This window comes from Somniosus microcephalus, chromosome 10 (assembly GCF_052327205.1).
Source record: "Somniosus microcephalus isolate GS21.2 chromosome 10, FLI_Smic_1.0, whole genome shotgun sequence".
Taxonomy (NCBI): Eukaryota; Metazoa; Chordata; class Chondrichthyes; order Squaliformes; family Somniosidae; genus Somniosus; species Somniosus microcephalus.
The window spans coordinates 234621481-234645392 of NC_140996.1; the positions used below are offsets into that span (position 1 = coordinate 234621481).

The 23912-nt window shown below is 59.2% G+C and overlaps 1 protein-coding gene across 1 annotated transcript in view; it reads right to left on the reverse strand.

Moving 5' to 3' along the window:
- Window positions 1-22564, reverse strand: part of LOC147112186 (short transient receptor potential channel 2-like) — a 35640-nt gene extending 13076 nt beyond the window's left edge. The window contains exons 1-4 of the mRNA XM_085998324.1: window positions 22246-22564; window positions 13709-14410; window positions 3729-3929; window positions 346-510 (exon numbers count right to left, since the gene is read on the reverse strand). Coding sequence (XP_085854450.1) covers window positions 346-510; window positions 3729-3929; window positions 13709-14410; window positions 22246-22260 — 1083 coding nt within the window. The 5' untranslated portion in view covers window positions 22261-22564. The remainder of the gene's footprint in view (window positions 1-345; window positions 511-3728; window positions 3930-13708; window positions 14411-22245) is intronic.
- Window positions 22565-23912: the final 1348 nt, after the last annotated feature.

Below are 23912 nucleotides of genomic sequence, written 5' to 3' on the forward strand. Positions count from 1 at the left end.
CCACCCCGTCCCCCATCGTCCCCCCCATCCGTCCCCCCCCAACGCACCCTCATCCCCCCCACCCCGTCCCCCATCGTCCCCCCCATCCGTCCCCCATCGTCCCCCCCCACCCCATCCCCCATCGTCCCCCCCATCCGTCCCCCCCCAACGCACCCTCATCCCCCCCACCCCGTCCCCCATCGTCCCCTCCCATCCGTCCCCCCCCAACGCACCCTCATCCCCCCCCACCCCGTCCCCCATCGTCCCCCCCATCCGTCCCCCATCGTCCCCCCCACCCCGTCCCCCATCGTCCCCCCCATCCGTCCCCCCCCAACGCACCCTCATCCCCACCGCCCCGCGTTGTACCTTGGATTTGGGGGCAAACCAGTAGGCCATGCTCAACAAGGGCATGGTGAAGAACATCAAACAAGAGATGGATATTAACCAGATGTTCCTGCTGCCTCGCCACCACGTCAGCTTTCCGCACCAGATGGAGGTGAGCACCTGCTGGCAGATGGGATGAGCCACAAACTGTAGGGAGAAAGGAGACACAGCTGAGGTCTGGAGAGAAGAGTATCACAGGGGGAGTGTTAGCGAGCAGCCCAGAAATCACTCCATTCATCGTCCATCCATCGATCCCACCCCTCTGAACCAAACGCACGTCCCCCCCCACCCCCGCCCCCCGCAGCGAGACATCCCCCGCCCCCCCCCGCAGCGAGACATCCCCCGCCCCCGCAGCGAGACATCCCCCGCTCCCGCAGCGAGACATCCCCCGCCCCCCCCCGCAGCGAGACATCCCCCGCCCCCGCCGAGACATCCCCCGCTCCCGCAGCGAGACATCCCCCGCCCCGCAGCGAGACATCCCCCCGCCCCCCGCAGCGAGACATCCCCCGCTCCCCGCAGCGAGACCTCCCCCGCCCCCGCCGAGACATCCCCCGCCCCGCAGCGAGACATCCCGCGCCCCCCCACAGCGAGACATCCCCCGCCCCCCGCAGCGAGACATCCCCCCGCCCCCCGCAGCGAGACATCCCCCGCCCCCCGCAGCGAGACCTCCCCCGCCCCCCGCAGCGAGACATCCCCCGCCCCCCGCAGCGAGACATCCCCCGCCCCCCGCAGCGAGACATCTCCCGCCCCCCGCAGCGAGACACCCCCCGCCCCCCGCAGTGAGACACCCCCCGCCCCGCAGCGAGACACCCCCCGCCCCCCGCAGCGAGACATCCCCCGCCCCCCGCAGCGAGACATCCCCCGCCCCCCGCAGCGAGACATCTCCCGCCCCCGCACCGAGACATCCCCCACCCCCCGCAGCGAGACATCCCCCGCCCCCCGCAGCGAGACATCCCCCGCCCCCCCGCAGCGAGACACCCCCCGCCCCCCGCAGTGAGACACCCCCCGCCCCACAGCGAGACATCCCCCCGCCCCCCGCAGTGAGACACCCCCCGCCCCACAGCGAGACATCCCCCGCCCCCCGCAGCGAGACACCCCCCCGCCCCCCCGCAGTGAGACACCCCCCGCCCCACAGCGAGACATCCCCCGCCCCCCGCAGTGAGACACCCCCCGCCCCACAGCGAGACATCCCCCGCCCCCCGCAGCGAGACACCCCCCGCAGTGAGACACCCCCCGCCCCACAGCGAGACATCCCCCGCCCCCCGCAGTGAGACACCCCCCGCCCCACAGCGAGACATCCCCCGCCCCCCGCAGCGAGACACCCCCCCGCCCCCCCGCAGTGAGACACCCCCCGCCCCACAGCGAGACATCCCCCGCCCCCCGCAGTGAGACACCCCCCGCCCCACAGCGAGACATCCCCCGCCCCCCGCAGCGAGACACCCCCCGCCCCCCGCAGTGAGACATCCCCCGCCCCCCGCAGTGAGACATCCCCCGCCCCCCGCAGTGAGACATCCCCCGCCCCCCGCAGTGAGACATCCCCCGCCCCCCGCAGTGAGACATCCCCCGCCCCCCGCAGTGAGACATCCCCCGCCCCCCGCAGCGAGACACCCCCCGCCCCCCGCAGTGAGACATCCCCCGCCCCCCGCAGTGAGACATCCCCCCGCCCCCCGCAGCGAGACACCCCCCCGCCCCCCGCAGTGAGACATCCCCCGCCCCCCGCAGTGAGACATCCCCCGCCCCCCGCAGTGAGACATCCCCCGCCCCCCGCAGCGAGACACCCCCCGCCCCCCGCAGTGAGACATCCCCCGCCCCCCGCAGTGAGACATCCCCCGCCCCCCGCAGCGAGACATCCCCCGCCCCCGCAGCGAGACATCCCCCGCCCCCCGCAGCGAGACATCCCCCCGCCCCCCGCAGCGAGACATCCCCCGCCCCCCGCAGCGAGACATCCCCCCGCCCCCCGCAGCGAGACATCCCCCCGCCCCCGCAGCGAGACATCCCCCGCCCCCCGCAGCGAGACATCCCCCGCCCCCGCAGCGAGACATCCCCCGCGCCCCCCGCCGAGACATACCCCGCAGCGAGACACCCCCCCCGCCCCCCGCAGCGAGACACCCCCCGCCCCCCGCAGCAAGACATCCCCCGCGCCCCCGCCGAGACATACCCCGCAGCGAGACACCCCCCCGCCCCCCGCAGCGAGACATCCCCCGCGCCCCCCGCACCGAGACATCCCCCGCGCCCCCCGCAGCGAGACATCCCCCGCCCCCCGCAGCGAGACATCCCCCGCGCCCCCCGCAGCGAGACATACCCCGCCCCCGCAGCGAGACATCCCCCGCCCCCTCAGCGAGACATCCCCCGCCCCCGCAGCGAGACATCCCCCGCCCCCGCAGCGAGACATCCCCCGCCCCCCGCAGCGAGACATCCCCCTGCGCCCGCAGCGAGACATCCCCCGCCCCCGCAGCGAGACATCCCCCGCCCCCGCAGCGAGACATCCCCCGCCCCCCGCAGCGAGACATCCCCCGCGCCCGCAGCGAGACATCCCCCGCCCCCGCAGCGAGACATCCCCCGCCCCCCGCAGCGAGACATCCCCCGCCCCCGCAGCGAGACATCCCCTGCGCCCCCGCCGAGACATACCCCGCAGCGAGACACCCCCCCGCCCCCCGCAGCGAGACACCCCCCGCCCCCCGCAGCGAGACCTCCCCCGCCCCCCGCAGCGAGACATCCCCCGCCCCCGCAGCGAGACCTCCCCCGCTCCCGCAGCAAGACCTCCCCCGCCCCCCGCAGCGAGACATCCCCCCGCCCCCCGCAGCGAGACATCCCCCGCCCCCCGCAGCGAGACATCTCCCGCCCCCGCAGCGAGACATCCCCCACCCCCCGCAGTGAGACTTCCCCGCACCCCCCCGCAGCGAGACTTCCCCGCGCCCCCCGCAGCGAGACATCCCCGCCCCCCGCAGCGAGACATCCCCCGCTCCCCGCAGCGAGACATCCCCCCGCCCCCCCGCAGCGAGACATCCCCCCGCCCCCCGCAGCGAGACATCCCCCCGCCCCCCCGCAGCGAGACATCCCCCGCGCTCCGCAGCGAGACATCCCCCGCCCCCCGCAGCGAGACATCCCCCCGCCCCCCGCAGCGAGACATCCCCCCGCCCCCCGCAGCGAGACATCCCCTGCCCCCCGCAGCGAGACATCCCCCGCCCCCCCGCAGCGAGACATCCCCCGCCCCCCGCAGCGAGACATCCCCCGCCCCCCGCAGTGAGACATCCCCCCGCCCCCTGCAGCGAGACATCCCCCGCCCCCTGCAGCGAGACAATCCCGCCCCCCCTGCAGTGAGACATCCCCAGCCCCCACCGCCCCACCCCACCCCCCACACTCACCCTCTTCTGATTGTAGTTGACGGCGAGCCGGAGCCGGGCCAGGTTCGGAATCCCTTCCTCAAAGGCCTGATTGTCCATGATTTCCCCGCTATCATCTCCGCTGTCGTTTAACACCGCGTTGACTTCGCTCTGGTTCCGACACATTCCCAGCAATTCCACGGCCAAGTCCTGACAGAGATCCTCGAGGGTCAGGTACTCCGGCTGCAGGAGAAGAACATTGGCATCAGACCCCAAAACCGCTGCACTCTCGGAGGGGCAGTACTGAGAGAGCGCCGCACTGTCGGAGGGGCAGTACTGAGGGAGCGCCGCACTGTCAGAGGGGCAGTACTGAGGGAGCGCTGCACTGTCAGAGGGGCAGTACTGAGGGAGCGCCACACAGTCGGAGGGACAGTACTGAGGGAGCGCCGCACTGTCGGAGGGGCAGTACTGAGGGAGCGCCGCACTGTCGGAGGGGCAGTACTGAGGGAGCGCCACACTGTCGGAGGGGCAGTACTGAGGGAGCGCCGCACTGTCGGAGGGTCAGTACTGAGGGAGCGCCGCACTGTCGGAGGGGCAGTACTGAGGGAGTGCCGCACTGTCGGAGGGGCAGTACTGAGGGAGCGCCGCACTGTCAGAGGGGCAGTACTGAGCGAGCGCTGCACTGTCAGAGGGGGCAGTACTGAGGGAGCGCTGCACTGTCGGAGAGGCAGTACTGCGGGAACGCCGCACTGTCGGAGGGGCAGTACTGAGGGAGCGCCGCACTGTCGGAGGGGCAGTACTGAGGGAGCGCCGCACTGTCGGAGGGGCAGTACTGCGGGAACGCCGCACTGTCGGAGGGGCAGTACTGAGGGAGCGCCGCACTGTCGGAGGGGCAGTACTGAGGGAGCGCCGCACTGTCGGAGGGGCAGTACTGAGGGAGCGCCGCACTGTCGGAGGGGCAGTACTGAGGGAGCGCCGCACTGTCGGAGGGGCAGTACTGCGGGAACGCCGCACTGTCGGAGGGGCAGTACTGAGGGAGCGCCGCACTGTCGGAGGGGCAGTACTGAGGGAGCGCCGCACTGTTGGAGGGGCAGTACTGAGGGAGCGCCGCACTGTCGGAGGGGCAGTACTGCGGGAACGCCGCACTGTCGGAGGGGCAGTACTGAGGGAGCGCCGCACTGTCGGAGGGGCAGTACTGCGGGAACGCCGCACTGTCGGAGGGGCAGTACTGAGGGAGCGCCGCACTGTCGGAGGGGGCAGTACTGCGGGGAACGCCGCACTGTCGGAGGGGCAGTACTGAGGGAGCGCCGCACTGTCGGAGGGGCAGTACTGCGGGAACGCCGCACTGTTGGAGGGGCCATCTTTCAGATGAGACGTTAAACCGAGGCCCCCGTCTGCCCTCTCAGGTGGACGTAAAAGATCCAATGGCACTATTTGGAAGAAGAGCAGTGGAGTTATCCCAAATAACAACAGAAAATACTGGAAAAACTCAGCAGGTCAGGCAACATCCGTGGACAGAAATTTGAGTTGACGTTTCGGGTTGAACCCTTCTTCAAAACTGGAAAGAAAAGATGGATTGGAGGCAGGGCTGCGATCGGACAAAAGAATAAAAGAAACAAAAGAAGTAAAAAAGGAGACAATGAAAGGTGTTAGAAGCTAGACGAGATGGTAATAGGCTGAGATTAGGTGTAAAGTGTACTGGCAGGGCAAGGGATAGCTGCCAGGTGTGAGAGAGAAACAAAAGGAAAAGGGGGGGGGGGAAAGGAGTGGAAAAATTACAAGAAAAAATGAAATAGGGGGCCGAGGTTATGATCTGAAACTGTTGAACTCGATATTGAGTCCGGAAGGCTGCAGAGTGCCTAATCGGAAGATGAGGTGCTGTTCCTCGAGTTTACGCTGAGCTTCCGTGGAACAGTACAAGAGGCCAAGGACGGTGAGGTCCGAGTGGGAATGGAGCGGTGAATTAAAATGACAGGCGACCGGAAGCTCGGGGTCACCCTTACGGACTGAACGGAGGTGTTCCGCAAAGCGGTCACCCAATCTGCGTTTGGTCTCCCCAATGTAGAGGAGACCGCATCGTGAGCAGCGAATACAGTATACTAGATTGCGAGAAGTACAAGTAAATCGCTGTTTCACCTGGAAGGGGTGTTTCGGGCCCTGGACAGTGGGAAGGGGGGAGGTATAGGGGCAGGTGTTACATCTCCTCCGCTTGCACGGGAAGGTGCCGGGCGAAGGGGAAGGGGTGTTGGGGGCGATAGAGGAGTGGACTAGGGTGTCTTGGAGGGAGTGGTCCCTACGGAATGCTGAAAGGGGAGGTGAGGGGAAGATGTGTTTGGTGGGTGGGATCACGTTGGAGGTAGCGGAAATGGCGGAGGATGATCCGTTGAACGTGGAGGCTGGTGGGGTGAAAGGTGAGGACAAGGGGAACCCTATCGTAGTTCCGGGGAGGGAGGGGCAGGGGTGAGGGCAGAAGTGCGGGAGATAGAACGGACACGCTCGAGGGCCGTGTCAACCACAGTAGAGGGGAATCCTCGGTTGAGGAAAAAGGAAGACATGTCGGAAGCACTGGTATGGAAGGTGGCATCGTCGGAGCAGATACGGCGGAGACGGAGAAACTGGGAGAATGGAATAGAGTCCTTACAGGAAGCGGGGTGGGAGGAAGTGTAGTCCAGGTAGCTGTGGGAGTCAGTGGGCTTGTAGTGAATATTGGTCGATAACCTATCCCCAGAAATGGAGACGGAGAAGTCGAGGAAGGGAAGGGAAGAGTCAGAGATGGACCATGTGAAGGTGAGGGAAGGGTGGAAATTGGAGGCAAAGTGAATGAAATTGTCAAGTTCGGGACAAGAGCAGGAAACGGCACCGATACAGTCATCAATGTATCGGAAAAAGAGGTGAGGGAGGGGACCCGAGTAGGACTGGAACAAAGATTGTTCCACATAGCCCACGAAAAGGCAGGCATAGCTAGGACCCATGCGGGTACCCATGGCAACACCTTTGATTTGGAGGAAATGAGTGGAGTTAAAGGAGAAGTTGTTCAATGTGAGAACAAGTTCAGCCAGACGGAGGAGGGTGGTGGTGGATGGGGACTGGTCGGGCCTCTGTTCAAGGAAGAAGCGGAGCCCCCTCAGGCCATCCTGGTGGGGGATGGAGGTGTAGAGGGATTGTACGTCCATGGTGAAAAGGAAGCGGTTGGGGCCAGGAAACTGGAAACTGTTAAAGTGGCAGAGGGCGTCCGAAGAGTCGCGGATGTAGGTGGGAAGAGACTGGACAAGGGGAGAAAAGATGGAATCAAGATAGGAAGAGATAAGTTCCGTGGGGCAAGAACAGGCTGAAACGATGGGTCTACCAGGGCAGTCCTGTTTGTGGATCTTGGGAAGGAGGTAGAAGCGGGCTGTGCGGGGTTGGGGAACTATGAGGTTGGTGGCAGCGGGGGGAAGATCTCCAGAGGAGATGAGGTCAGTGACTCCCCGCTGTCCTGGGGCCAATATTTACCCTTCAACCAACATCACCAAAAAACAGATTATCAGGTCATTATCACATTGCTGTTTGTGGGAGCTTGCTGTGCACAAATTGGCTGCCGCGTTTCCTACATTACAACAGCGACTACACTTCAAAAAGTGCTTCATTGGCTGTAAAGCGCTTTGGGACGTCCTGAGGTGGTGAAAGGTGCTGGAGAAACGCGAGTCTTTCTTTTCTCTCTATGCCAGCCATCTTGTGACCTCTCTCAGTGACCTCTTGTGACCTCTCTCAGTGACCTCTTGTGACCTCTTTCAGTGACCTCGCTCAGTGACCTCTCTCTGTGATCTCTTGTGACCTCTCTCAGTGACCTCTTGTGACCTCTCTCAGTGACCTCTTGTGACCTCTCTCAGTGACCTCTTGTGACCTCTTGTGACGTCTCTCTGTGACCTCTTGTGACCTCTCTCTGTGACCTCTTGTGACCTCTCTCTGTCAGGTTGCCCTCTTTTCCCCCTCTTCCCTTTCGGGGTTTGGTTTTGGATCGAGGACTCGGGGGTGAACGGTTGGAGCTGAGACAACCTGCTGTGTGGTTGATGCTGAAGAAGGAAACAAGGAATATACATTAAAAAAAAATTTTTTTAATTCATTGATGGGATGTGGGCGTCGCTGGCTAGGCCGGCATTTATTGCCCATCCCTAATTGCCCTCGAGAAGGTGGTGGTGAGCCGCCTTCTTGAACCGCTGCAGTCCATATGGTGTAGGTACTCCCACAATGCTGTTAGGAAGGGAGTAGGAAATGGTAGGACACTGAGTAGTGTAGAGGAACAAAGCGACCATGGAATGCATGTCCACAGATCCCTGAAGGTAGCAGGCCAGGTAGATAAGGTGGTTAAGAAGGCATACGGAATGCTTGCCTTTATTAGCCGTGGCATAGAATACAAGAGCAGGGGGGTTATGCTTCAACTGTATAAAACACTAGTTAGGCCTCAGCTAGAGTACTGCGTGCAGTTCTGGTCACCACATTACAGGAAAGATGTGATTGCACTAGAGAGGGTACAGAGGAGATTTACAAGGATGTTGCTGGGAGTAGAGAATCTTAGCTATGAGGAAAGACTGGATAGGCTGGGTCTGTTTTCCTTGGAACAGAGGAGGCTGAGGGGAGACCTTATTGAGGTGTATAAAATTATGAGGGGCCTAGATAGAGTGGATAGAAAGGACCTATTTCCCTTAGCAGAGGGGTCAAAAACCAGGGGCCACAGATTTAAAGTAATTGGCGGAAGGTTTAGAGGGGATTTGAGGGGAAATTTCTTCACCCAGAGGGTTGTGGGGGTCTGGAACTCACTGCCTGAAAGGGTGGTAGAGGCAGGAACCCTCACCACATTTAAAAAGTACTTGGATGTGCACTTGGGATGCTCCAACCTGCAAGGCTACGGGCCAAGAGCTGGGAAGTGGGATTAGGCTGGATGGCTCTTTGTTGGCCGGCGCGGACACGATGGGCCGAAATGGCCTCCTTCCGTGCTGTAACTTTCTATGAGGTGTGGTCTAACCAGGGCTTTGTACAGCTGCAGCATAACTTCTACCCCCTTGGACTCTGGTCCTCTCGATATTCCATTGGCCTTTTTGATCATTTTCTGTACCTGTTCATGATATTTTAATGATCGATGTACCTGAACCCCAAGTCTCTTTGGACCTCCACTGTTTTTCGCCTTTCACCATTTAGAAAGTCCCCTGTTCGATCCTTTTTATGTCCAAAGTGGATGACCTCACATTTGCCTACATTGAAATCCATTTGCCACAGTTTTGCCCATTCACTTAATCTGTCGATATCCCTCTGTAATTTTATGCTTTTATCTACATTGCCTACAATGCTGCCTATCTTTGTGTCATTGGTAAACTTGGATATGTGGCTCTCTATCCCATCATCTAAGTCGTTAATAAATACTGTGAATAGTTGAGGCCCCAACACAGGTCCCTGCAGGACACCACTAGTCACATCCTGCCAATTTGAGTACCTGCCCATTATCCCTACTGCCTGTCTCCTGCCGCTCAGCCAATTTCCTAACCAGGTCAATAATTTGCCCTCAACTCTGTGGGCTTCTACCTTAGTTAACAGGCTCTTATGTGGAACCTTCTGGAAGTCCATATAAATAACATCCATAGACATTCCCCTGTCCACTACTTCAGTCACCTCTTCAAAAAATTCAATCAGGTTTGTCAGGTATGACCTGCCTTTCACAAGTCCATGCTGGCTCGCTCTGATCAACTGAGAATTTTCGAGGTGTTCAGTCACCCTATCCTTAATTATAGACTCTAGCAATTTCCTGACAACAGAGGTTAGGCTAACTGGTCTAGAATTCCCTAGTTTCCCTCTCTCGCCATTCTTAAATAGCGGAGTGACATGTGCAATTTACCAATCTAAAGGGACAGTTCCTGAATCGAGAGAACTTTGGAAGATTATAGTTTGGGCATCTGCAATGTGCTCACCGACTTCCTTTAAAACCCTGGGATGGAAACCATCTGGTCCTGGGGATTAATCCAGCAATAATTCCCAGAATTTTATATGCACTAATATAAAGTGTCACATTCCAGACATCACAGCTCAGGCCTCACGCTCCAGATGTCACGCTCCAGATGTCATGTTCCAGATGTCACGCTCCAGATGTCATGTTCCAGATGTCACGCTCCAGATGTCACGCTCCAGATGTCACTGTGACGGTGAACATCTGGAGGGAAACATTGGTCCAGGGTTCTGGATTACTAGCCCAGTAACATAACCAACTCCAATCACGTGCCTAGAATCATAGAATCACACAGCACAGACAGAGGCCATTCGGCCCATCGTGCCTGTGCCGGCTCTTTGAACGAGCTCTCCAATTAGTCCCACTCCCCCCTGCTCTTTCCCCACAGCCCTGTGAATTTCTCCTTTTCAAGTATTTATCCAATTCCCTTTTGAAAGTTACTGTTGAATCTGCTTCCACCGCCCTTTCAGGCAGCGCGTTCCAGATCACAACAACTCGCTGCGTAAAAACATTCTCCTCATCTCCCCTCTGGTTCTTTTGCCAATTCCCTTCAATCTGTGTCCTCTGGTTACCGACCCTCCTGCCACTGGAAACAGTTTCTCCTTATTTACTCCATCAAAACCCCTCATAATTTTGAACAACTCTATTAAATCTCCCCTTAACCTCCTCTGCTCCAAAGAGGAGAACCGCATGTTGCTGAAGGTTTTTTTTGCAGTACAGTTTATTAATTTGATGTGGGAATTGACTGTCCTTTTTAGAGATAAATTTCCGCTGCCTGCTGATCTAAATATAAAAATAAACCTTTTTTTGCCAGATAATGAAATGTGATATTCAGACCCAAAGCCGCCTGCAGCGGATGGAAGAACGATGCTAAGCTCCAGCAAACAAAGACAAGGCTGACAGGACGGGCTCCTTCACCTAAAGCATCACAAGAGTGGCGGCAGGCAGTCGAGGTGTTGGAGAGGGTCCGGACAGGTTTAAAGGGACGGGCTTTGAGTGACGTCAAGGAAAGGCTCAAACCTGACAGTCTGTAAAGCAGCTGTAACAAAAACAGAAAATGCTGGAAACACTCAGCCGGTCAGGCAGCGTCTGTGCAAAGAGAAACAGAGTTAATGATTCAGGTCGATGACCCTTCGTCAGAACTGGAAAAAGTTAGAGATGTAATAGGTTTTAAGCAAGTACAGAGGCAGGGAAAGAGGGGGAGGGGAGGAAAGAATAAAAGGGAAGGTCTGTGATAGGGTGGAAGGCAGGAGAGATTAAAAGATAAAAGGGATGATGATACAAGGCAAAAGGAGATGGTAATGGGACAAGTAAAGAAACAAAAGATGGGTCTAGAGGAGGTGTAAATGGGAATGGCAGAATCCTCAACAGCTGCTGTCCGAAACAATGGGGCCGAGGTTATGATCTGAGATTGTTGAACTCGATATTGAGTCCGGCAGGCTGTAAAGTGCCGAATCGAAAGATGAGGTGCTGTTCCTCGAGCTCACTGTTCCTGTAAAGCAGGTGGATGGATTGAGCTCATCCAGGTACAAATCAATGGTATATTTAAAGGACATCAAGAATATTACTTAAAATTAAACCAGAAATGTAGGGCCAATGGACAGAAGTAGGAATTAATGATTAATGAACTTTAAACAGATTGTTGAATAAACTGTCAGGCAGAAACAGAAGAGATGTTCAATATGTGACGAAAAGACTTGAAAGGACTTGCATTTCTATAGCGCCTTTCACAACCTCAGGATGTCCCAAATCGCTTTAGAGCCAATGAAGTACTTTTTGAAGTGTAGTCACTGTTGTAATGTAGGAAACGCAGCAGACAATTTGCGCACAGCAAGCTCCCACAAACAGCAATGTGATAATGACTGGATAATCTGTTTTTATAATCTGATGTTGGTTGAGGGATAAATATTGGCCCAGGACACCGGAGATAACTCCCCTGCTCTTCTTCCAATAGTGCCGTGGGATCTTTTACATCCACCTGAGAGAGCAGACGGGGCCTCGGTTTAACGTCTCATCCGAAAGACGGCACCTCAGACAGTGCAGCGCTCCCTCAGTACTGCCCCTCCGACAGTGCAGCGCTCCCTCAGTACTGCCCCTCCGACAGTGCAGCACTCTCTCAGTACTGCCTCTCCGACAGTGCAGCGCTCCCTCAGTACTGCCCCTCCGACAGTGCAGCACTCCCTCAGTACTGCCCCCCGACAGTGCGGCGCTCCCTCAGTACTGCACCTCAGACAGTGCAGCGCTCCCTCAGTACTGCCCCTCCGACAGTGCAGCACTCCCTCAGTACTGCACCTCAGACAGTGCAGCGCTCCCTCAGTACTGCCCCTCCGACAGTGCAGCGCTCCCTCAGTACTGCCCCTCCGACAGTGCAGCACTCCCTCAGTACTGCCCCTCCGACAGTGCAGCACTCCCTCAGTACTGCCCCCCGACAGTGCGGCACTCCCTCAGTACTGCCCCTCTGACAGTGCAGCACTCCCTCAGTACTGCCCCCCGACAGTGCAGCGCTGCCTCAGTACTGCCCCTCCGACAGTGCAGCACTCCCTCAGTACTGCCCCTCCGACAGTGCAGTGCTCCCTCAGTACTGCCCCTCTGACAGTGCAGCGCCCCCTCAGTACTGCCCCTCCGACAGTGCAGCGCTCCCTCAGTACTGCCCTCCGACAGTGCAGCACTCCCTCAGTACTGCCCCTCCGACAGTGCAGCGCTCCCTCAGTACTGCCCTCCGACAGTGCAGCACTCCCTTAGTACTGCTCCTCTGACAGTGCAGCACTCCCTCAGTACTGCCCCCTGACAGTGCAGCGCTCCCTCAGTACTGCCCCTCCGACAGTGCAGCACTCCCTCAGTACTGCCCCTCCGACAGTGCAGCGCTCCCTCAGTACTGCCCTCCGACAGTGCAGCACTCCCTCAGTACTGCTCCTCTGACAGTGCAGCACTCCCTCAGTACTGCCCTCCGACAGTGCAGCACTCCCTCAGTACTGCCCCCCGACAGTGCAGCACTCCCTCAGTACTGCCCCCCGACAGTGCAGCACTCCCTCAGTACTGTCCCCCGACAGTGCGGCGCTCCCTCAGTACTGCCCCTCTGACAGTGCAGCACTCCCTCAGTACTGCCCCCCGACAGTGCAGCGCTCCCTCAGTACTGCCCCTCCAACAGTGCAGCACTCCCTCAGTACTGCCCCTCCGACAGTGCAGTGCTCCCTCAGTACTGCCCCCCGACAGTGCAGCGCTCCCTCAGTACTGCCCTCCGACAGTGCAGCACTCCCTCAGTACTGCCCCTCCGACAGTGCAGCGCTCCCTCAGTACTGCCCTCCGACAGTGCAGCACTCCCTCAGTACTGCCCCTCAGACAGTGCAGCGCTCCCTCAGTACTGCCCTCCGACAGTGCAGCGCTCCCTCAGTACTGCCCTGGGAGTGTCAGCCTGGATTATGGGCTCAAGTCTCTGGAGTGGAACTTGCACCTACGACCTGCTGACTCGCAGGCGAGAGAGTGCTACCCACTGGATAAATGGAAGAGTTAAAGCAGGTGACTTTCAATTGCCGGCCACACGTTTATCACTTGAAAACCCGATGGAGCTTGTTATAAGCTCGAAACAAGAAGCTCGACACCATCCAGGACAAAGCAGCCCGCTTGATTGGCACCCCATCCACCACCTTAAACATTCACTCCCTCCACCACCGGCGCACCGTGGCTGCAGTGTGTACCGTCTACAAGATGCACTGCAGCAACTCGCCAAGGCTTCTTCGGCAGCACCTCCCAAACCCGCGACCTCTACCACCTAGAAGGACAAGGGCAGCAGGCGCATGGGAACACCACCACCTCCAAGTTCCCCTCCAAGTCACACACCATCCTGACGTCGCTGGGTCAATATCCTGGAACTCCCTCCCTAACAGCACTGTGGGAGCACCTTCACCACACGGACTGCAGCGGTTCAAGAAGGCGGCTCACCACCACCTTCTCAAGGGGCAATTAGGGATGGGCAATAAATGCTGGCCTTGCCAGCGATGCCCACATCCTGAGAATGAATAATAATAACGTACATTCTAACGTTACCAACCTTAAATTCAGGCTCCTTCTTGGAGAGCTGCTTGAGCTCCCTGCTGAGTTTGAAGGCGCTCAGCATGGCGTCTTCATTGGCGATGGAGAGGTAAGGCTTGCTGGCCAGCCCTTTGTAGGTGTTCATGCGAGACAGGGAGAACTTGAGCATGTCGTACTGTCGACCATTGAGGCACTCCGGGCAGGAGCAGGAGATCTTGTGAGGGTTGGGGATGACGTGCCCTTTCTTCATCAGGAGGTCCACAATCTCAAACAGGTCCTTCTGGCAAGCCAGGGTCAGCGGGGTCACCCCTGGCGCGAAGCGGGAGCTGTCGATGGAGTGGTCGAATAGCGCCAGGGAGAAGGACATGATGTCCACCTTGTTGTGGCTCACCCCTTTCTGCTGGTCCAGCCGCTCCAGCAGAAGCTTGACCACGTTGATGAGGTTCATGTCCACGGCCACCAGCAGGGCCTCATGGATCTGGCGGAAGTCAAACTTGACTAATCGGAGGAGGCCAACGATGATCTCCTCATTGCCCATCCGGATGGCCAGGTTGAGGGCCTCCCTCCACGACCGGTCCTCCGCGTCATCCAGCTGCCGCAGGATCCCGTCGCTGGTCTGTAGGAGCTTGTAGAGTTTCGGCATGTTCCCATCGTAGATCGCGGCAATCAGGGTCGGTGGGAACTTCATCTTCTTCCCCACAATCTCCCTCCAGTTGTCCTCCTGAGAGGGAAAACAAACCCAGCAGAGGGTGAATACGTGAGAGGGCTGGCGGGTAGCAAGGGTCAAACTCCTGGGCGTGAACCTCCGGAACCGCCATCCCAATCCAGCTCAGGCTGGGGCGAAGGTCACCCCTCTCCGCTGGCTCCGTGGGCCCCGTAATAAGTCAGCTCTCTCTCGAGGAGGAGGGGGAGAGGGTTTGTGTATTGTGGAGGGGCCGATCCCTGGGGTTTATGGGGGAGGGGTCGATCCCTGGGGTTTATGGGGGAGGGGCCGATCCCAGGGGTTTATGGGGGAGGGGCCGATCCCTGGGGTTTATGGGGGAGGGGTCGATCCCTGGGGTTTATGGGGGAGGGGTCGATCCCTGGGGTTTATGGGGGAGGGGCCAATCCCAGGGGTTTATGGGGGAGGGGTCGATCCCTGGGGTTTATGGGGGGGTCGATCCCTGGGGTTTATGGGGGAGGGGTCGATCCCTGGGGTTTATGGGGGAGGGGTCGATCCCTGGGGTTTATGGGGGAGGGGTCGATCCCAGGGGTTTATGGGGGAGGGGCCAATCCCAGGGGTTTATGGGGGAGGGGTCGATCCCTGGGGTTTATGGGGGAGGGGCCGATCCCTGGGGTTTATGGGGGAGGGGTCGATCCCAGGGGTTTATGGGGGAGTGGCCGATCCCGGGGTTTTATGGGGGAGGGGGCCGATCCCTGGGGTTTATGGGGGAGGGGCCGATCCCTGGGGTTTATGGGGGGAGGGGCTGATCCCTGGGGTTTATGCGGGGGGTCGATCCCTGGGGGTGATGGGGGAGGGGTCGATCCCTGGGGTTTATGGGGGAGGGGTCGATCCCTGGGGTTTATGGGGGAGGGGTCGATCCCTGGGGTTTATGGGGGAGGGGTCGATCCCTGGGGTTTATGGGGGAGGGGTCGATCCCTGGGGTTTATGGGGGAGGGGTCGATCCCTGGGGTTTATGGGGGAGGGGTCGATCCCTGGGGTTTATGGGGGAGGGGCCGATCCCTGGGGTTTATGGGGGAGGGGTCGATCCCTGGGGTTTATGGGGGAGGGGTCGATCCCTGGGGTTTATGGGGGAGGGGTCGATCCCTGGGGTTTATGGGGGAGGGGCCGATCCCTGGGGTTTATGGGGGAGGGGCCAATCCCAGGGGTTTATGGGGGAGGGGCCGATCCCAGGGGTTTATGGGGGAGGGGTCGATCCCTGGGGTTTATGGGGGAGGGGCCGATCCCTGGGGTTTATGGGGGGCGTCGATCCCAGGGGTTTATGGGGGAGGGGCCAATCCCAGGGGTTTATGGGGGAGGGGCCGATCCCTGGGGTTTATGGGGGAGGGGCCGATCCCTGGGGTTTATGGGGGAGGGGCCAATCCCAGGGGTTTATGGGGGAGGGGCCGATCCCTGGGGTTTATGGGGGAGGGGCCGATCCCAGGGGTTTATGGGGGAGGGGTCGATCCCAGGGGTTTATGGGGGAGGGGCCGATCCCTGGGGTTTATGGGGGAGGGGCCGATCCCTGGGGTTTATGGGGGAGGGGCCGATCCCTGGGGTTTATGGGGGAGGGGTCGATCCCTGGGGTTTATGGGGGAGGGGTCGATCCCTGGGGTTTATGGGGGAGGGGTCGATCCCTGGGGTTTATGGGGGAGGGGCCGATCCCTGGGGTTTATGGGGGAGGGGCTGATCCCTGGGGTTTATGGGGGAGGGGCCGATCCCTGGGGTTTATGGGGGAGGGGCCGATCCCAGGGGTTTATGGGGGAGGGGCCGATCCCTGGGGTTTATGGGGGAGGGGCCGATCCCAGGGGTTTATGGGGGGAGGGGCCGATCCCTGGGGTTTATGGGGGGAGGGGCCGATCCCTGGGGTTTATGGGGGAGGGGCCGATCCCTGGGGTTTATGGGGGAGGGGCCGATCCCTGGGGTTTATGGGGGAGGGGTCGATCCCTGGGGTTTATGGGGGAGGGGCCGATCCCTGGGGTTTATGGGTGAGGGGTCGATCCCTGGGGTTTATGGGGGAGGGGCCGATCCCTGGGGTTTATGGGGGAGGGGCCGATCCCTGGGGTTTATGGGGGAGGGGCCGATCCCTGGGGTTTATGGGGGAGGGGCCGATCCCTGGGGTTTATGGGGGAGGAGCCGATCCCTGGGGTTTATGGGGGAGGGGCCGATCCTTGGGGTTTATGGGGGGGGTCGATCCCTGGGGTTTATGGGGGAGGGGCCGATCCTTGGGGTTTATGGGGGAGGGGCCGATCCTTGGGGTTTATGGGGGGGGTCGATCCCTGGGGTTTATGGGGGAGGGGTCGATCCCTGGGGTTTATGGGGGGGTCGATCCCTGGGGTTTATGGGGGAGGGGCCGATCCTTGGGGTTTATGGGGGGGGGCCCGATCCCTGGGGTTTATGGGGGAGGGGCCCGATCCCTGGGGTTTATGGGGGAGGGGCCGATCCCTGGGGTTTATGGGGGAGGGGCCGATCCCAGGGGTTTATGGGGGAGGGGCCGATCCCTGGGGTTTATGGGGGAGGAGCCGATCCCTGGGGTTTATGGGGGAGGGGTCGATCCCTGGGGTTTATGGGGGAGGGGCCGATCCCTGGGGTTTATGGGGGAGGGGCCGATCCCAGGGGTTTATGGGGGAGGGGCCGATCCCAGGGGTTTATGGGGGAGGGGCCGATCCCTGCGGTTTATGGGGGAGGGGCCGATCCCAGGGGTTTATGGGGGAGGGGTCGATCCCTGGGGTTTATGGGGGAGGGGCCGATCCCTGGGGTTTATGGGGGAGGGGCCGATCCCAGGGGTTTATGGGGGAGGGGTCGATCCCTGGGGTTTATGGGGGAGGGGCTGATCCCTGGGGTTTATGGGGGAGGGGTCGATCCCTGGGGTTTATGGGGGAGGGGCCGATCCCAGGGGTTTATGGGGGAGGGGCCGATCCCTGGGGTTTATGGGTGAGGGGTCGATCCCTGGGGTTTATGGGGGAGGGGTCGATCCCTGGGGTTTATGGGGGAGGGGCCGATCCCTGGGGTTTATGGGGGAGGGGTCGATCCCTGGGGTTTATGGGGGAGGGGCCGATCCCTGGGTTTTATGGGGGAGGGGCCGATCCCTGGGTTTTATGGGGGAGTGGCCAATCCCTGGGGTTTATGGGGGGGGTCGATCCCTGGGGTTTATGGGGGAGGGGCCGATCCCTGGGGTTTATGGGAGGGGCCGATCCCTGGGGGTTATGGGGGGAGGGGCCGATCCCAGGGTTTTATGGGGGAGTGGCCAATCCCTGGGGTTTATGGGGGGGGTCGATCCCTGGGGTTTATGGGGGAGGGGCCGATCCCTGGGGTTTATGGGAGGGGCCGATCCCTGGGGTTTATGGGGGAGGGGTCGATCCCTGGGGCTTATGGGGGAGGGGCCGATCCCTGGGGTTTATGGGGGAGGGGCCGATCCCTGGGTTTTATGGGGGAGGGGCCGATCCCTGGGGTTTATGGGGAGGGGTCGATCCCTGGGGTTTATGGGGGAGGGGCCGATCCCTGGGGTTTATGGGGGGAGGGGTCGATCCCTGGGTTTTATGGGGGGGGGGCCGATCCCTGGGGTTTATGGGGGGAGGGGTCGATCCCTGGGTTTTATGGGGGGGGGCTGATCCCTGGAGGTTTACGGGGGAGGGGCCGATCCTTGGGGTTTATGGGGGGAGGGGTCGATCCCTGGGTTTTATGGGGGGGGGGCTGATCCCTGGAGGTTTACGGGGGAGGGGCCGATCCTTGGGGTTTATGGGGGGAGGGGTCGATCCCTGGGGTTTATGGGGGAGGGGTCGATCCCTGGGGTTTATGGGAGGGGCCGATCCCTGGGGTTTATGGGGGAGGAGCCGATCCCTGGGGTTTATGGGGGGAGGGGCCGATCCCTGGGGTTTATGGGGGGAGGGGCCGATCCCTGGGGTTTATGGGAGGGGCCGATCCCTGGGGTTTATGGGGGAGGAGCCGATCCCTGGGGTTTATGGGGGGAGGGGCCGATCCCTGGGGTTTATGGGGGAGGGGCCAATCCCTGGGGTTTATGGGGGGGGTCGATCCCAGGGGTTTATGGGGGAGGGGCCAATCCCTGGGGTTTATGGGGGAGGGGCCAATCCCTGGGGTTTATGGGGGTGGGGCCGATCCCAGGGGTTTATGGGGGGAGGGGTCGATCCCTGGGGTTTATGGGGGAGGGGCCGATCACTGGGGTTTATGGGGGAGGGGCCGATCCCTGGGGTTTATGGGGGAGGGGCCGATCCCTGGGGGTTATGGGGGGAGGGGTCGATCCCTGGGGTTTATGGGGGGGGTCGATCCCTGGGGTTTATGGGGGAGGGGCCGATCCCTGGGGTTTATGGGGGAGGGGTCGATCCCTGGGGTTTATGGGGGGGGTCGATCCCTGCGGTTTATGGGGGAGGGGCCGATCCCTGGGGTTTATGGGGGAGGGGTCGATCCCTGGGGTTTATGGGGGGGGGGTCGATCCCTGGGGGTTATGGGGGGAGGGGCCGATCCCTGGGGTTTATGGGGGGGGGGCTGATCACTGGGGTTTATGGGGGAGGGGCCGATCACTGGGGTTTATGGGGGGGGGGCTGATCACTGGGGTTTATGGGGGAGGGGCCGATCCCTGGGGTTTATGGGGGAGGGGCCGATCCCTGGGGTTTATGGGGGAGGGGCCGATCACTGGGGTTTATGGGGGAGGGGCCGATCCCTGGGGTTTATGGGGGAGGGGCCGATCCCAGGGGTTTATGGGGGAGGGGCCGATCACTGGGGTTTATGGGGGAGGGGCCGATCCCTGGGGTTTATGGGGGAGGGGCCGATCCCTGGGGTTTATGGGGGGGGGGGCCCGATCCCTGGGGTTTATAGGGGAGGGGCCGATCCCTGGGGTTTATGGGGGAGGGGTCGATCCCTGGGGGTTTAGGGGGGAGGGGCTGATCCCTGGGGTTTATGGGGGGAGGGGTCGATCCCTGGGGTTTATGGGAGGGGTCGATCCCTGGGGTTTATGGGGGGAGGGGTCGATCCCTGGGGTTTATGGGGGAGGAGCCGATCCCTGGGGTTTATGGGGGAGGGGCCGATCCCTGGGGTTTATGGGGGAGGGGTCGATCCCTGGGGTTTATGGGGGTGGGGCCGATCCCTGGGATTTATGGGGGAGGGGCCAATCCCTGGGGTTTATGGGGGAGGGGCCGATCCCTGGGGTTTATGCGGGAGGGGCCGATCCCTGGGGTTTATGTGGGAGGGGCTGATCCCTGGGGTTTATGGGGGAGGGGCTGATCCCTGGGGTTTATGGGGGGAGGGGCTGATCCCTGGGGTTTATGGGGGGAGGGGCTGATCCCTGTGGTTTATGGGAGGGGCCGATCCCTGGGGTTTATGGGAGGGGCCGATCCTTGGGGTTTATGGGGGGGTCGATCCCTGGGGTTTATGGGGGAGGGGCTGATCCCTGGGGTTTATGGGGGGAGGGGCTGATCCCTGGGGTTTATGGGGGGAGGGGCTGATCCCTGGGGTTTATGGAGGGAGGGGCTGATCCCTGGGGTTTCTGGGGGAGGGGCTGATCCCTGGGGTTTATGGGGGGAGGGGCCGGTCCCTGGGGTTTATGGGGGGAGGGGCTGATCCCTGGGGTTTATGGGGGAGGGGCTGATCCCTGGGGTTTATGGGGGGGGTTGATCCCTGGGGTTTATGGGGGAGGGGCTGATCCCTGGGGTTTATGGGGGGGTCGATCCCTGGGGTTTATGGGGGGTCGATCCCTGGGGTTTATGGGGGGGGTCGATCCCTGGGGTTTATGGGGGGGTCGATCCCTGGGGTTTATGGGGGAGGGGCTGATCCCTGGGGTTTATGGGGGGAGGGGCTGATCCCTGGGGTTTATGGGGGAGGGGCTGATCCCTGGGGTTTATGGGGGAGGGGCTGATCCCTGGGGTTTATGGGGGAGGGGCTGATCCCTGGGGTTTATGGGGGCGGGGCTTATCCCTGGGGTTTATGGGGGGGGTCGATCCCTGGTGTTTATGGGGGGGGTCGATCCCTGGGGTCCCGTTCACCCATCACCCCCTGTGCTCACTGCCCCGTGTCCTAACTCACACCCAGTCCCGTTCACCCATCACCCCCTGTGCTCACTGCCCCGTGTCCTAACTCACACCCAGTCCCATTCACCCATCACCCCCTGTGCTCACTGACCTACATTGGCTCCCGATCCGGCAACGCCTCAATTTTAAAATTCTCATCCTCGTGTTCAAATCCCTCCATGGCCTCGCCCCTCCCTATCTCTGTAATCTCCTCCAGCCCCACAACCCTCCGAGATCTCTGCGCTCCTCACATTCCGGCGTTTTGCGCATCTCGGATTTTAATCGCTCCACCATTGGCGGCCGTGCCTTCAGCTGCCTGGGCCCCGAGCTCTGGAATTCCCTCCCTAAACCTCTCCGCCTCTCTCTCCTCCTTTAAGAAGCTCCTTAAAACCTACCTCTTTGACCAAGCTTTTGTTCACCTGTCCTAATATATCGTTATGTGGCTCGGGGTCACATTTTGTTTGATAATCACTCCTGTGAAGCACCTTGGGACGTTGTCCTATGTTAAAGGTGCTATATAAATGTAAGTTGTTGTTTTATATCTCTCCCGATTTGTATTTCCATTGAAGTTTTCCACTACTGTAATAAGTAAGAAGCTACTCCGGACTGAGGGAATGACAGCACTGGAACCTCAGTGATCCGCTAACTCTACTCAGAGCCCAGCTCATTCCCCTGTACCATTCACCTACTCTCATTAGAGAGCTGAGCCATGGTGTGGGAGGGAGTGCAGAGGGGAAGTAGGGCAGGGTTGGGGTGGGTAGGGAGGGGGCGGTGGCAGCATCGATCCTCAGTGATTTATTTACAGGATGAGGGTTAGATGCTAATCTCTGGTTTTTTTTTTAAAGCGAAGAACCTATCTGAAGGGTGGAGGACGGAGGCTGGGAAAGGGGGCAGTACAGGGTTAATCAGGGAGTAAGTAATCATTCGCTTGGGTTTCCAGAGCATCTGAAATATGGGAGGGGGTTGGTCGGGAACCTGGTGGCTAAGATTGTTCTGCAATCCCAACAATACAGGGGCCACATTCATACTGAAAGAATAATGTCGGAATCCACAGATCGTTGTCAGTTCAAGTTTGGTCACAAACTAACCCCCCGACCCCTCAATGTTGACATCCAGTTTATTGACCCCCCCCCTCCCCCCCCGAGTGCGGAGCTCCAACTCTAACGCGACCCGTCCGGCAATCGATGGACCCGAACCCCCTCCAGTCTGGCCAGGAGCGTTATGTTGATGGGCAGCTCCTGTCTCCCCAGGTCCTGCCAGGGTGATGTGCTTCAGTGTCAAAACAGAACCGTAATTCAGATATACCTCGAGAATCACAGAATCACACAGCACAGGAGGAGGCCATTCGGCCCATCGTGCCTGTGCCGGCTCTTTGAGAGAGCTCCAATTAGTCCCACTCCCCCCTGCTCTTTCCCCAGAGCCCTGCAAATTTCTCCTTTTCAAGTGTTTATCCAATTCCCTTTTGAAAGTTACTATTGAATTTGCTTCCATCGCCCTTTCAGGCAGCGCATTCCAGATCACAACAACTCGCTGCGTAAAAACATTTCTCCTCATCTCCCCCTCTGGTTCTTTTGCCAAATATCTTCAATCTGTGTCCTCTGGTTACCGACCCTCCTGCCGCTGGAAACAGTGTCTCCCTATCCACTCTATCAAAACCCCTCATGATTTTGAACACCTCTATCAAATCTTCTCTTCACCATCTTGGCTCTAAGGAGAATAACCCCAGCTTCTAGTCGGACGAGAGTTTTAGACGGACGACCTTGAATGATAATCTTCGGTTGACGCCCCCTCCTCACTTTGCACCGCGCTGCCCCCGTGCGCTTTGCTCTCACTCACCGTTAGATGCTCCATGGTTGTCCCTTTGTCCTGGACACTCTCTGGTCAATTAGATCCCCAACCCGTGCCACTGCCCTTGGACGCGCGCTGGCCGCTCACAAAGTGTCATCGATTAATCTCCTGCTCAGAATATCCGGAGCAGAGCCTCCATGGCGGTGGGTTTGCCGTCTAGCCTGCTCCCTGTGCCCGCTCTGTGTCCCCTGCACTAGCTCTCCACACCTGTGAGCCCGTCTCCCTCACAGCTCTGTATTGCGCAGACAGTATCGTACGTGCGTGTTGGTTCCGAAACCATTACGCTGCGTGCAATAATTGCGGGTTTGTCAGCGAGTGGAGACTGTTGCTATGTTGCCTGCCCAGGGACTCTCCTCCCAGATGGTAATTGGAACTTGTCCCCGCAATCAGCACCTGCCCAACTCCCCACAGGGCTCATTAATCCGGCCTCGGAATATTCCAGAAAGGTTCAGTAATTAGAAATGAACCACTCATTAAAATCAGCAAGAGAGAGAGAGAGTTACAATTAAATACAAAGGTGTTTTTCTGAGTCTTGTTTCAGCAGTTTCACTCCATCATTTAACAACTCCCAGTTACTCCATCCTTCCGCTCTCCATTTCTCTCTGTCACTCTCTCTCGTTCTCTTTCCCTCTCTCTGTCACTCTCTCTTTCCCTCTCTGTCTCTGTCACTCTCTCTCTCTCTCGCTGTTTCTCTCTTTCTCTCTCTCTCTGTCACTCTCTCTCTCTGTCTCTCTCTCTGTCACTCTCTCTCTCTCTCTCTGTCTCTCTCTCTCTGTCTCTCTCTCTCTCTCTGTCCCTGTCTCTCTCTCCCTCTCTCTCTCTGTCTCTCTCTCTCTGTTTCTCTCTCTCTCTCTCTCTCTGTCTCTCTCTCTCTCTGTCTCTCTCTCTCTCTCTGTCTCTCTCTCTCTCTCTCTCAATTCAATTCAATTCAATTCAATTCAAATGCTTTATTGGCATGAAAGTTTACAGAGATCCATATTGCCAAAGCTTACATTGCAAAAAGGTACAGTTTTCTAACATTCTGTAGGTGTCAATTGATTTGACATTTGTTGGGTACATACAATATTACTTTTAAACAATATTAATTTTAAACAGTCTTTGTACTTCATTTGGTACGTTCAATATTAATTTTAAACAGTCTTAATTTTAAACAGTCCTCAGGTTGTGACATGTTGTTACATATTTGGCCCCAAGGTATGGTCTGTCTCCTTCTCCTAGGACTAATCTCAATTTTGACAGATCATCCAATTCCTTGAAATCTGGGGTTGTTTGGCTTAGCTTGTTGAATAATATGTTTCTTGATGTGTTGAATTTTTCGCATTTTAGGAGGAAATGCATTTCTGTTTCAACCTCGGCAGCCAGACATTGATCGCATATTCTATTCTCTCTAGGCTGCCAGGATTTCTTGTATCTGCCTTTTTCAATTTCCAGTTGGTGGTCGCTTAGTCTGTACCTGGTGAGGGTCTGTCTCTGTTTTGTGTCTCTGATGGTCGTGAGGTAGTCTGCCAGTTTATATTCTCTTTTTAGGGCCCGGTAACATTCTAATCTGCTTTGGCTTTCGGTTATTTTGTTCCAATGTTCCAGGTAGGTTTCTTTGCATTTTTTAATGATTTGGTTCACTCGGATTGGTGTTTGGACGGCTGTGTTGGTCTGGG